General features: G+C 43.5%; 1 protein-coding gene across 1 annotated transcript in view; it reads left to right on the top strand.

Annotated features, from left to right (window-relative positions):
* Positions 1–15273, top strand: part of pde4d (phosphodiesterase 4D, cAMP-specific) — a 98347-nt gene that overhangs the window by 70203 nt on the left and 12871 nt on the right. Inside the window, 4 exon segments of the mRNA XM_057033583.1 lie at positions 11834–12025; positions 13195–13231; positions 13340–13416; positions 13725–13774. Coding sequence (XP_056889563.1) covers positions 11834–12025; positions 13195–13231; positions 13340–13416; positions 13725–13774 — 356 coding nt within the window.

The raw sequence follows: 15273 nt of genomic DNA, 5'->3' as shown, positions 1-15273 counted from the left end.
GGTTTTCTACCCTTCCCGGTACCTTAAAAAATGACGTGTAAGTGCGTCATTGCTTAATTCTTCTGAGAATCACTTAGTTCAGTTTGACTGTAATTTCTAATCATCTGAAAACGTCACTCTTTTGCACCTCCGCTTCCTCCACATTCTGCATGAAATGAGACGGGGACTTATCTCGTTATGAGGCTAGCACGATGATGACCCTGTTGGACTCCACTGCTCATGACGGCGATGGCGATTAGGATTGCTGCGATGACGGCAGCGTTTGCGAAGAGGCACATGCAGCAGATTAGCGATGCTTAGGTTTGGAGAGGGAGTCCCCTGGCGCGCACGCATGCAGGCATTTGTGTACACATACCTGGGTGGATTTAGAGTTATTATGGATTCTTAAGGTGTAATTCCAGACTGGGGCTGGACCAGAACCTGCTGATTAAAGGAACAAAGCCACTCGTCAAGTGGCTTATTTCCAGTGTTTTGCCCAACCTGCTGGATCATGACTGTCGACATGCTTCTGTTTATATTATTAATATCACATTGCAGAAAGGCCCAAAGAGCAATGAGAATAAGAATTTATCAAAACAGTGCAGCAACGCTGGGCAGAGGCATGCATGCGAGTCGACCACAGTCGTCTTTATTCAATTTGTGTATTGTGTCACGTTTCCTTTCTGCACTGTGGACGTCACTGTTTAGTCTGTTTCATCTTCCTCTGTATTTTTTTTTTTTTTTTTTTGCGTGCACTGGCATGCTTCGAATTGTACAGAGCTTCCTCAGAGGAAATGTTCTCCCACTCACGCAGCCGTAACTGTTACACTTCTCATCCATCCGGTAAGACACGTTGCAGGGTGTACTATAACACTCTCTCAGCAGGACAGGAATGAACAGGGACACACACAGAGTATTTGAGATGGCACTGAAAACCTCCACTTAGCAGCCTCCCACTGTGGTCCACACATACAGGACCCCCACATTGTTCTTTTGAGAAGTTTCAGTGCGGGATTAGGTTGATCCACCTCAATTATCACAACATCTGTCGGGCTGTTTCAGATTCTGCATCAGTGCCAAACGTGGTGGTTTACTCTTCAGCTGGCCCATTATGAGCACGCCCTTCGTGGGAAGGTCTCTGTGGACCTGTGGTTTGGTGTTATTTGTGTAGTTTATTTGCACTAGCAGATGAAGCTTGTCTATTCCCCTTGGATGCCTTTACGCCTGTTAATGACATAATTGTTGTCACATGTTTTCACATGTTTTTGTTGTACTCTTCCCTGTTATGGCACGTCTTTATCACGCTACAGTTTAAAGTTCCCTTAATTTGCATAGTGGAAATAGGTTCATTTTATCACAATATGCAAAATTGGTAAAGGAATTGATCTGAAATTGATATGCTGTAGATGTGGACATTCAATAACCTATTGTTTGCACAGCAGAGCACCAATCAAAACAGATTAGCATTTCCAGACGGTGGTATACCATGTGTGTGGTTTGTGGAACAGCTTAACCTGCTGGATTAGCTAGCCGTGGTGGGGAAGACCATTTTAACCTCCCTTTCCTGCGCTTGCACTCCTCAGGTCTTGCACACTTTCACCGGTGTGATGATGTCACCGGGGTTTTAGTGAGGCTTACTCTGACATCACTGGGACCACTGCCAAGTTAAACCTATTAGCTCCACCATGTGCTTGCGGTGCACTACAGCTAGAACAGCGTGTCCATGTGTTGCATTCAAGAGCCTATTGAGGAAAGTGTTTCCACGAGTGTGGGTTATCCTAGACTCATTAATTTCTCCATTGATGCGTATCGCGGCCACTGTCTAATGTCCATAACTGGATACGTGATGATGACTTTACAGCAGATCTTCAGAGGGATCAGTTGGAATCTCCAAATCATAAAATGTTCCTTCTGCCACTGACTCGCAGACAAGCATGCTGTCATCCTTTCTTTCTCATTATCCAGTCTGCCATTGTGCCCTTGGCAACTCAGTGCTGATTGGCTGTGCCTGGTCCTACCTGTTCCAGGTCACCAAGGCAACCACATTCTAAACACGAGTGTTGCAGGGCACTGTAAAAGCAGCCAGGACTTGCGTGTTTATGTGAAAGAGTTGCTCCTTGACAAACCTACTTGCAGCTGTATTCCAAATGTGTCAGAAGAATTTCTATTACCGTTCTAACGCTGTGTCATCAAATTGTTTTCCTGATTACCTGCTTATGAACAATTATTCAATCATGTTCTTATTTTCCTGCCATCATTATCCCTGACTTTTGGACAAAGTAGAGACTGACATGCATTGAAATGATTTTTTTTTTAAACGATTCACGTCTTCATCAGGACTGCTGCAACGCTTTATCTTAGTTCTGTACTCGCCATCTTTTTATTTCAGTTGCAGTTATTCTGCTAGCTGCTATAGAGCGTTTACTGAACATATTCATGCTCTTGTTCAAGCAGCTGGTAATAAAGGCAGAGGCACGAACTCCTGAATTTTTTGTTTTAACAATATCGCGGTGATATTAGATGGTGAAGCCTTCTGCCTGTGCACAACTAAGCCTTTCCAGATGAAAAAAAAAAATGTAATGCTCCATTATTTATGATTCCACAGCACTCTTAGTCATCACTGCTGCGTCTAGGTGAAAGAGTTCTTCAGACAGGAACCGGGCACATGAAGTAGGATTGATTACCTTGTTAGATGCACTTGACATTTCAGTGTAAGACGCTTCAGGACGCCCCGGGACCTTCTCTAGTCTACCCCTATCACAGCTGTTTTGATACCAGGACATCGATTCCCCCTTTTAGGCCGATGTGTGCAATAAACAGCATTTCCCCAGTGCACCAAATTCCATAATAATGAATGCAACATGCATGAACTCCTTTCAGTATGCAGTTAGACCTGCTCCTCTGCCTTCCAGCCTCAGGGACACTGAGTGACGACAGCTACGCCGTCACTCGGAGCGCTGTCACAGCTCGCCGCTCCCACAGTCATTGTGTGGCCGCCTCAGCAGCTCTGCGAGCGTGCTCCGTGTTGCAGGTTCTGCACTTGTCAGAATGTGAGATCTGTGTCGCACTGATATGAGTTCATGACATCTGCTTCCACATCACGTGCATGCGTGTGGGTGGAAGTGCTCATGCGAGGATGTTCCCTTGGAGCATTGGAAGCCTGTTGTGTCTGGCATGTGTGACTCTGACGAACACAATCCAACCTGGAGCGGCTGTCATATGCTGCTTGCTTCTTGTCTTTGCTGTGCAGGAGCCACATCTCCACAGAGAGTCATGGTTAGGTGGATTTGATTTGCTGATGGCAGTCGCTCTTCATCTGCCTGGATTTTCCCTTGAGAGCAGACTGCCCCCTGCTGACAACTGAAAGGACCAGTTAAAGTGATTTTATCTTTAATGTGTTTACGGGTCTAAAATTGTTATGAGCTGATAAAATAGACAGTAATCCCATTTGAAAGGCTAATTGTTCATGCTCTTGATGCTTGATTGTATCACAAGCCAACATATCCATCAACACGACACTATCATTCATCTTTTGGGGCATCTTTAATTTGAAGTGTGTGTGTGTGTGTGTGTGTGTGTGTGTGTGTGTGTGTGGTGTGTGTGTGTGTGTGTGTGTGTGTGTGTGTGTGTGTTATATTTGGTTTACGCTATTTATTGTATACTGTTGTACTCTACTGTCCCCTAGTGGCAACAGCGAAACACACTAAAGTAAGGGGGTCGGAGTTATAAAGGACTTGAACCTGGTCTGGTATTTATGTTTATTCATTTACGTTTGGTAAATTATTAATGTCATAGGGCAGCAACTTTCTTGTCCTCAAGAATGTCTTATCGTTTTTAATCTATTACAGGTGGAAAATATAAGTCGAATTTGAATACATTGAGATAAATAAGTCTCTCTGCCACAATTATAGTCACAAGTTAAAAAATGTGAAAAATCAGATTAAGAATGATAGTCTAAAAATAAATGTACCGGTACTGAAAATAAATGAAAACACATTTGCTGACCTTTTTTTCGTTGAAAGTGAAAGTTGCGGGATTTTCAACCATTCATAGGTCGTCTTCAGTGTGCCCTCGTCTGCTGTTAACAGCCAGTTTGCATTTAATTAATCCACCCGTCATTGCCGAATATTATCTAAACGAAAAGATAAATTTGTTTACCCTACTTACTATAATGTGCTCCTCCCTCCTCGACATCACTCTGTCGCTCTCCACCTCTCTCCATCTCTTTCCTGTTTAAGTCACTCCCATGCTGAGCCCTCTCCCTCCTGCAGACCACTTCTCACACTCTTTCTGTCTCACAATTGTGATAGTGTGTTTGTTTGGTGGTGGTGTCTTGATGGTTAAGAGTGCCACCAAAATGAGTTTGCCCGTAAACTCAGACTACCTGTCTCTGGAGAAGATAGCCCGCTACCGCCACGCCTGCTCTAACGGCTCACCTTACGCCACCAACAAGCCCATCGACATCAAACCTCGTGGCCGGAGATGGTAGGAATAACCTGTGGGTCTAAGTCTGTGGTTCAGTGGTGGTTTACATGCTTTATGAAGCAGCCATAGAAATTCTAAGGTTTGTTTTTGTGTGGGTACTTCATTCTTAAGGTTCATTGACAGGACTGAGCAGAAGAGTGAAACTAATCACCTTCTGGGACTGATTTTCCTATTTGGGGGCAATCTTGTGTTTTATTTGTCTTTTTTATGTTTGAATTTAAAGGAAATATAGGTTATCAGCTCACACAGACTGTTCCACCAGGCTCCCGACCAAGCAACGGGTGAAAGTTGCTGCCTTTTGGCTTGGTCGTGTTGTTTCTGTGCGTGTTTAGCTTTGTTCCATTCTGCTTTTGCAGAGCTAGCAATAAATGAAACGAAAGCATCTTTCATTTAAAATATTAAGGTGTTCAGGAGGACAGGTCTATTCAGTAACCAGAACATATTGTAAAGTAATTACCAGAGCACTCTCTGTCCATTACAGCACAGCATGAGAATTTTTAGACCTTGTTAGGCCTGCATTTATATTGAATTTCTCTCTACTCGGTGACCCCCTAAGATGAGCATTGTCTGTGTGGCCCCGAGCCTCATTTCTATTCATTTGACGGTTTGTTTAAAAGCCGTTTTTGAATTGTGCATATGTGCTGTGAGTCTATAGTACCTGAAAATGAAGCAGCGATATCGGCTAATGGCGTTTGTAGACAAATAGATATGGACGGAGCCTTGTCAATACATGGACTTGCCATCTGTGCACCTTAGTGAAGTGATATTTATATCAGCATCTGCTGACTGAGCTTATCTGCACCATGCACAGAACCTCATTCACGCGAAAAGCATTTTAAACAAAATCGATCATTTTCCCAATCAATTATGTCCCTTAAAATATGAAGCTTTTATTATTTTTTATTATTTTTAACCCTAACCCTAACAGGTACTAATATTATTCAACCACCAGGGGGTAGCAGTGTTTCTGTGAGCTCTATGGATGTAAAATGTGACTTTATGCTTTCATTAGCATGATTAAAATCATCTGTTACCAAATGAATTCAACTCATATCAAAGTATATTCACAGTCTTCCAGAAACAAGTGTAATTATCTTCACATTTGTAATCTAAATAGAGAAATAGTGCAACCAGCTGCTTAAATATTGGACCCAGAGAAAACTGGTTGTGCTTCTAGAAGCCTGTCATCATGTTAAGTGTTTTGTTTTTATCTGCACTCATTTCAGCTTCGTAAACGTGACCGTTTTTTCTGAAGGAAACTCTTTCTTTGGCCGTTCTGTCTTTACTCAGGAATGCAAAGTCTTGGGTAATAGGATTAGCCTTGCCCCTTAAAGCAACATCTAAATGACATCTTTCAGCCCCACTACACCAGAAGCTTTAGTCATCCCGGCTCAACAGCTGTGCCCGACACATTCCTTTACTGATGTTCGTCCTGTTCTCAGGTGTCTTTACTCTCACACATTGCAGTCTTGATTCTCTTAATACTACTAAGTGCATTCCTCACCTCTCTTGGTAGGTCAAAATACCCCAAGCTCTCCCGTCTTAACACCGTGTACCTACAACAGCCTTCATTCTGCCGTGGCAGTCGAGTGATTGACAGTGTGGGACATTGGTGGAGAGCATTGTTCAAGGATGCAAGTCCCAGCCCTTAAATGAATGACTACTACCAAAGCAACCCCTCCTACTTCAGTCTTACCAGTGAAGAGAGAGAGAGAGAGAGAGAGAGAGAGACGCTGGTGGGAGAGAGGAGACTCAGAAGGAGCTTCATGTATTTCAAAGATTGGGATAGTCAGAGAGCGGCAGAGAGTGAGGTGAGGTGAGGAGGGAGAGGGGGGAAAAAGGAAAACTTCACGGGAAGAGAAGATCTTGTCTCCAGAAATCAAACTTTGGAAACCTGAAAGAAAGAGTCACAGAGGGGCTGGATTTCGAAAGGCTTCGGTTCAGTGAATGGTCAAGAACGACAACTGCGAGAATAACGAGGAGGAGACGTCCACAGAGAGCCCATCAGTGGGCTTCAGGTGACCCGGAGGGTCTGTGAATGACCCCGTGGCTTTCTGTGTGGACAGCTGCAAATGTGGATGTGAGGTCAGCATGAGTATCATCCTAAAGCCACGATCACGCTCTACCAGCTCTTTGAAGAACACGGAGGGAATGTGGTAAATAAGCAGATATTCATATTTAAATCCTGCTGTCTGTGTACGTGTGTGTACATGTGTGTGAGAGAGAGAGAGAGAGAGAGAGAGATAATGTCTTCGGAATGTCAAAGGGCATTTTCCGGGTTGAGCTTGGCTTTAAAGCCTAGGACTGGATTAGGTTTAGGTCAGGGTCGGGGAGGGAAACGAACTCTGAGAGTCCTCACAATGATAGATTGTGTGTATGTGTGTGTGTGTGCTGTTTGTGTGATTGCTCTACTTTTCTGTTGCTGACTCCTTCAACTCCGTCCAACTTTCAGGACACTTCTTCTTGGCTTTGCCACCAGTGTTGAGTCTGAAGGCCTCTTCTGTCAGATCACAATTATCGGTGCTCAAACTCTCGTCTAACCAAACAGCTTCTTTTATTTCCATGAGCCCTCCGCGTCCTTGTAGCGGACGTCCTCGTCCGTCAGGTAGGTGGCCTCATCTCGGACAGGCGCTGATGACCAGCACTTACTTTGCCGAGGAATGTGTCTCTGCATACATTCTTCTGCCTGCACGTGTCTTCACTTAAACGCAGGATGCAGAGCACAGTGCCAGTGGCACATATCACCCTCTGTGTCCTGTCTCCTCCCCCCTCCTGTCTCAACTTGCCCTTGCCTGTCAGTATTGATTCCCAACAACCTCACAGTCAAAGTTAATATTAACCCTTTTTTTTTCCGTTGTGTTTTTTTTTTTTTTTTTTTTTGTCGTGCATGGAGGCAAAGCTGTAAATGGATCAGAACAACCCTGGATAAACATGGGACACACTGTTCACTGGGTGGTGGTTGCCCAGCAGCACGTGTTTGAATTTTGTCAGATCTCGGTGTGCTAATGTCAGTTTATTAATCTGCCCAGGCTCCCCAAGAGATAGCAACGGCTGCGTGGAACGACGACATTCATTATTAATTACTTAATATAGATTAGTAGTCTCAGAGGGTACTACTCTCCCTGAGCGGTTTAGATCAGAGTCACGTTGTAGTTTGGTGTGGATTTTACTGAGATTACTGCTGGAGCTGACTGTGGAATTTGCTGAGAGATGAGAATAAAAGCCATTGTTAGACTTGGACGCACACTCTGAAAAACAGTAGTCAGCTGGACTCCGCAGCTCCTCCATCTGTGCTTCCGTTTTCTTCTTCAGATTTAAAGCGCTCCCAAGATTTTGAACACTTTCTCCCTTGAAGAGCCTGTGTGACTCCTGTTCATTTACTGAACGCGTTTAATAACAAACTCAGAAAGCAATGCATTTTGCATTCACAGTGTGCACCTCAAGACGCTTGCACAAGTGCCAGAACACTGGTGAGCAATTCCTTACGTGCGCAATGCAGAAAGCGGCGAGACTGAAGTGTTTGACGCGCTCCCAGACGTGACCTAATTCAAACAGACCTCAGCTTCACCCATCAGATTGTTAGCGTAAGGCTGAGGAAGGAGTTGAGAACCAGCTCCCCTCCTGTTGTGGTAACTCCGTCTTCTGGTTTATAAGGGGAGAAGGTGTGGAGGAGTAAATAATGTGTGAGTTGAAGCATGAGGGTTTGCATCTGAGCTCTGTCAGTCCCCAGCCCCCCAGCCTGACAGGCGCAGAAGATTATCTATCCTCTTGTGGGGCCTGACAACCTCCCAGTTATCAAACATGTTTTTCTGATATGACCTTCAGCAATTCAGAGCTGAAGCCATAAATGGCACCAAATATACGTCCTTTCTCAGGTGAACCTTAACATATAGAACAGGACTGGTTTGCATTCAAGTGTGTGATGACGTCACGTTGCCATGGGGATTCGAAAGGTGCAGAGAGTGTGAACACTAGAGCAGTGTCATGAATAAAATGAAGGATTTACTTTGGCTGATGAGGGCAGAAGAAAAAGAGAGAGTGTAGCATATCTTAAATATTCATTGATTTAAAAAAAAAGATTCTAAATATGATTTAGAGCTACCAAATATTGCCAGTCCTAAGAGTTATTTGCATTTGACCGCCTGCCTGATCACATGACCCAGATGTTGCGTGTGTGTCTGTGCGTGCATGTGTGTGTCAGGACGATGCCAGATGAAGGATATGTGTTTTGGTTATCAGTAGCTTGTTGTGCACTCACCTGCTTGACCCGTCTGCATGATAAGTGCTTGTCTGTCAGTCAAGTTAAACAGCAGAACTGACTGACTGTTTCACGCTGTTACAAATACAAACCCTCAACATATCTCGACAGTTTTAATATCTCAGAAACCCACAAACAACTCCTCCTGCCAGTAGGGGCACTAATAGGGGAAACCTTCCTCTGGGTGGTATTAGCCAGTGGACACGCTGCTTCCGCAATCAGCGTTGTGTAATGAATCAATATGATGATAAGGACACGTTTTAATTTATCTCCGGTGGGCTTCAGAGTAGGTCGTGTTCCTTTAAATGTAAATACAATAATTCTTACAGATATGAGTTTAAAGCAGAGGTCCGTGTCATGGCACACCAGGCTGGGGATCAGGCACAGACTGTCCTGCCTGAGTGAAGAGGAAGATATTCATCAGCAACGTGCAGATACACGAATGCAGTCAGGCAGTCTGATTGGTTCCCGTCCTTCCTCGTCTCTTTAGTCCTCTCCGTGTCCTCTCTGCTTTCTAAAATAAATCAGTGTCGTCTTCCCTGTGCCTGGTTCAATGCAGAGATCCTTTCTGATCAACGCGGCTCCGAACTCCCCAACCACGTCTGCTAACTTTTAACAGTTTTTGCCCCTTTTTTTTGTTTTGTTTGAGATTCGTGTCCCAGTTTGAGGGTAAAAACACTATAACTAGGGCTGATTTGCATTTTGGAAGTGACAAAGAGATAAAGTTGGGATTGTGACCTCATTATCATCGCATCAGCTGATTATTTATCGCCATCTTTATGCCCCGAAGTCCTCCCTCCTCCTCGTGGTGTCGTCAGATGTGACAACCGTTTGTTGCCAACGTCTCTAATTGCTGCAACTGACCATGGCTAAAAATAAATAAGCTATTGATCTTCTTTCCATTAAAGAGAGAAAAAGGCAGATGGAGGGGAAATACAGAGAAAAGAATTGATGGACAGCTAGAATGATGTGTAGTGTCCTTGGTCATATCTGTGACCCAGGAGTGTCCTACAGGATAAAGACACAACTATTCTAGTAGCTGCTGAATGTTATGTCTGAATTATCCACCACGAAATGTTATTTATTATTGTCAAAATACGCTGGTTTCTCATTTTCCCCTTTGATTTTCTTTTCAGGAGACATACACCCCTCCCAGTCCGTTATAATCTCCCATAAATGAGCGACCATTGTCAAAACATCAAAACTGTCGTGCGTCAGTTATTGCTCACAGCCCCAAATGTCTCTTGGTTTTGTAAATGAAATAATGCTTTTGTTGGATTGCTCACCAAAGGATGAAGTCTCATTAGTTTCAGTTAACAGTCAGCTGTGTATGAGCTAGCTACATTCGGGCAACTGCCCCGACTTAGAAGTTGTCTTTTTGTTATTTCTTGCCAAACATATCGGCATGAATCACCCCGATCACACGGATTTGTTTCCAGTCTGCCAATACTTCTAATTTGTTTTGAATCGCCTCTGTTAAAACAGAACCGGAATGGCGTGACTGATCTGGCGTCGACGAATTGAAAAGGCTTTCGTTTATTTAAGCGCGTTTGGAAGCGCGCTGTGAATATTTTTCTTTTTTTTAATAACGCGGCTATTTTTGTTTGAGATGTCAGAAATGAATGATGGGCTATTTGTGCTAGTGCTCAATAGTTTATACAATAGTCCACAGTTTACCTTCTTTCTCTCTCTCTGTCCTTTTTCCCCCGCCTGTCCTCTGAGGACAGCTCCTGTACATTTGAACACTGAGTCCCTTTTTGAGTGGTCTCTCCCCATCTTGCTTGGATTTTGCGCTTCCCTTCCCCCGTGCGCTCTATTTCATGTTGATTCTCACAACATGGGGGTGTTGACATTTTCCTCCCTTTCTTTGACTTTTCCACACTTGCTTACCCAACACTGGCTCAGCTCCGGAACTTCCTGCTGTGCGTGTGACATATTTATGTCATTCCACACGAGGGTGTGTCTGCAGAGTCCCCCCACACCTACACAAACTTGGAGCAGAGTTACGTCACGCGTGTCGTGTGAGCGTGAGAGTGATCCATATGCTCCCGCGTTTCTGTGCTCACACTCTACACCATCCGTAACAAGATAGTGAGATATGACTCACAGGGAACAACCTGTGCGTGGAATAAGGATAAGAGGGCGCTTGAGTTTTTTAGCCTAACCTGCTTCTGATCTCACTCTAAAGACAGGAAGCGAGGGCATGCAGGCAGACTTCTGGGGTGAAAGAGAGAAAGAAATGTGAAAAATCCCAGTGATTCTGTGTCAAAGAGCGGAACTTCCCTCAGTCATTAGGCTGAGGGCCTCATTCCACTCACTTTTCTGCTGCTTCTTATGGACTGCAGACAGGACCGTTGTGGAAAATACGTCTGGCGTGGCTCCGCCGTCTGAACTGATGGAGCAGTTTTATATAATTTCCTTTTGGGAGTTCAGTCCGCGGTCTGTATCACAACCGAACTAACCGAACTGCACCGTCCACCGCTGATTAGGACTGGGGAGTGTGATGACAGCTGGTTAGATCATCCACTGATGATCAGCGCCGTCCTACACTCGCACAGGCCGCTGTTTGTCTCGCTCTCATGCTTGCAGAAGTGATGTCATAGGTTATAGAGGATTAAATACGATGCAGCGATTATGACGGTGATGACTAGTGTTGTGCTTAAGGGAATCCCCTGTGACCTCAGCACCTACATCACACTCGATCATGGTTCGCCTAATAGCCTTAACAATAAAGCAGGTACCCCTTGTGAGAGACATTATTCACACAGGGTCAGCACTAATCACCTCGGATACTAAGGAGCTCAGTGTGGACTCCCGTGGGGAAACCGTGTCATTGGTTCCAGATCGCCTTTCAGCTCGGCGTCAGTAACGTTGTTGTCCCTGTTGCCATCTGCACAGTTTGCACAGAGTAAATATCTCATGTAGCCATTAGAAGACTATTACAAACCTTTATTATAGTCTTATCACTACCAATTAGTTTTCATCATAATGCGAACATTTCCAATAGTATCTGTTTTTGATTTTTAAATGTAGTTATAGATTTTTTTTGTTGTTGCTGTTAGCGACACTTGTGATTAACACTTCTCTGTCTTCTGTCTCCCCTTTGTGCAGTTTCGATGTGGACAATGGCACATCATCAGGCCGCAGCCCCCTGGACCCCATGGCCAGCCCGGGCTCAGGCCTCATCCTGCAGGCTAATTTTGTCCACAGTCAGCGGAGAGAGTCGTTCCTGTACCGCTCCGACAGCGACTACGACCTCTCGCCCAAGTCTATGTCCCGAAACTCCTCCATTGCCAGTGACATGTGAGTGCACGGTGTCTTTTACTTACCCCTGAACCTTCATAAAAGGCAGTACACCAAGGTTCTGTCTGTTATGATATGGTTTTGTCTTTGGTTTTTTCAATCTCCAATGTTTAACTTTAGGTTTGCCACAGAGCTGGGGCCATGGTGGGAAGAGTGCATGCCCAGTGGCTGATTGTATTGTGGTCACATCTATTTTTAAACCTATTCAATAGCATCAGTAGCCATATGCCCAAATTATGTGGCTGACATTTCACCAGTGTATTGATTGCCTCTCTAAAAATACAAGATTGATGCCTCTGTTTACGCTCCGCATTGTCTTTATGCAGAAGGTCACTCCCCTTTACTGTGAAACCGACGTAAATCTGACACAATCCGGACGAAATTATTCTGGGTCAGTGTATAAGTTGAAAGCGCATTCTTCAGTCCTGCACAATGGAGCCTCTTTGTGTGTTGGCCATTTATTGCAAAAGGGAATAACAATATTGACCCAAAACTTTTCAATACAGCTGGCAGGAAACTCAAACAGACAAAAGGCTGGAAAATATTGTTCCTGAGTAACCTTATATTGCTGCTGTTTGCTTCTGAGATTAAAATCAAAAACCCTTCCTTGACTTCCACCACACACTCTCCATTCACAGTGGACACAGTGTATAAATGTTATTGATGTTATTTATTCTTTATTGCCTGGTTCTTTTATGTGAGTATTTTTTCTCCCTGCTCATTTGATTGAATTAGAAAAGGTCCTGAAAAAGTGTCTGTTCTCAGCGTCAGCTGTAGGTTTTCCTGGTTAATATTTTATCTGAATCTCTAACTGTTACGCTGTCAACACACATGACCTTGGCCACTTGAACGCCACCTCCCTGGCAGGCATGTAGTCATTGAAAATAAAAGTCAAAAATATACCTCCAATACAAGTAACTATCAAGAAGAAAAAATATCCAAAATATTTGCACACTCCATTTAGACAGTATTAAACACAGGCTGGACGCCTGAGCAGTGGGCTGCACAAGGCCATAAAATGAGGGAGAAAGGTGGAGGGCCCAAGGCAACTTTTTTGCCTTGCCGTTTTTGCTGGATAGTGTCTCTACAGTGGGAAAATACCTTCAATCACTTAATAGATTATTATAATCAGAAATCACCATTAATGTCACCCTTTTTTTCTCTTTCAGTCATGGTGACGACATGATTGTAACACCGTTTGCACAGGTGAGTCCCTGTTGTAGTGTGTAATCTATTTTTGGGGGCGTGTAGTGTTTGATTCATGTTGCTGTAAATGCTGCACGTTTAGCCCTGTTCTGTCTCGTGCCACTTCAGGTTCTTGCCAGTTTGAGAACTGTAAGAAACAACTTCGGTGCATTAACGAATCTACAGCAAGACAGAGCGTCCAACAAGTGAGTTGACAAAAAAGGAAATCTGATGAAGTCAATTCTACATGTCCAACATACAGCATCTTATTTTTATAAAAATGTTATTCTGACGATATTGTATCAAGCGGCCAGTGGCGCCATCTGCTGTTAGCTTTGAATACTGCAACAACACAGCAGTTTGTAGTCTTCACACTTCTGTATAAAGGTGTATAAAGGTGTGGAGAGAAATTCATATTTCACTGCCATGGAGTGTTTTTTGAACATTACATAGTTTCAAGCAAACTAACATCAGTATAAACCATTTTGCTCATTAGTATTTTTGGCTCGTGCAGGAGGTCGCCCATGTGTAACCCACCACCCATCACCAAGACCACCTTTACAGGTATGCACAGTGTGAAATGTTTTATTTATATGTATTTCCATTCATGGCTTTTGCATGTTGTTGGTTTGTGGCTAGTTGGCATCTGGTTTTTGGTGTGAATGTAAATTAAATAGTTCGTATGTCATTATTAGTGTGGTTCACTTGAGGAATCAGAACAAAAAGATGAATGGTTAAACTATTTATCAGGAACTGAAGAAAACTGGGGGCAAATTTTAACATTACTGCAGCCTTGCCATGGTTTTTAGCCTGGGATTGTGACACCATCGACTGCATCGAGGCTTATATTTGTTCACAGTTTAGTACTCTTAGTACTGTATTTATACATTTTTGATAAACTTAATTATAATAGAATTACATTACAGAACTTCTACTTGAATCTGTTCCTTCCACACGTGTTGGTGTTTCTTACAAAAAAGGATCGGTTTGATGATTGATTTAATAGTTTTGTAAATGGCTCAGGATTTTCAAGTTATATAGTTATATATATAAAAATATATACATATAAAAAATAAATTATGGTGAATAATGTATCCGTTTACCAGTATTGCCCTTTTTAACCAGTATTTACTAACCAGTATTTACCAGTATTTACTTGAAAAGAGTTCACCTTTTGGTCAAATGCATTTTAAAGTTACAGTCTCGCAGATCCGATGGGTTTTATCCTGAGGAGTCCTGCCTCTTTTCCGATTGTGTGTTCCGGTACACAGTTTGGCTGCAGCCTTGCGTCTGTGCGGCAGAGTGGCCTCTCCGAGCGCCGGTGTCTGATGTCGCATTAAGCATGAGAAGAATGTCATTGACGTCAGAGCAGCTGCTGTCAAACAGAGTAGCAAGTCCAGACAGACAGACAGACAGACAGACAGACAGACAGACAGACAGACAGACAGACAGACAGACAGACAGACAGACAGACAGAAATTAGACAAAAGAGTCAGGAGGAGGATAGATGTTTGGGATCAGTGGAGGAAGCGATGAATGTAGGAAAGGGGGAGTAATAATGGGAGGGGGGGGGAAACAAGGGGATTTTTGAGTTGATCACTTTTCCCACTTAATAGCAGAATTGTGCCCAAACACACAGAGACTGATAAACTATATATAACTATAAGTCGCATGAATTTAAAACTGTGCAAGCATTATTCAAAGCATCTTTTTAATTTTTAGGATATATATCAATCAATTAGATGTTCTTAAAGGTTATATTGTCTAAGCAATAATAATTGCTGCCGATAGGGTGACTTCTTTCCGCCACAAAAGGCTGTATTTGGGGTCTGTATGTGTTTACCTTTGTGTTATTAATGCTAAATGCATATTAGCATGCGTGCACACACAGTGCTGAGGGTTGTCAGTTCTGCTCCCACACCTCTCTGAAATCCAGTCCATATTTTGCTCTTCTCCCTTCCAAATCCACGGTGCAGTCCTCTCCGGCTTTAGGTACAGCTTGGGGAGAGCGGCACGTTTGGCTACCAGGGACGTCAAAGCAACAGCAGCTTACCCTCTACATA

Source organism: Takifugu flavidus, chromosome 5 (assembly GCF_003711565.1).
Source record: "Takifugu flavidus isolate HTHZ2018 chromosome 5, ASM371156v2, whole genome shotgun sequence".
NCBI classification, from domain to species: Eukaryota; Metazoa; Chordata; class Actinopteri; order Tetraodontiformes; family Tetraodontidae; genus Takifugu; species Takifugu flavidus.
The sequence above is the reverse complement of the archived record's forward strand: the minus strand, read 5'-3'. Positions and strand labels throughout refer to the sequence as shown.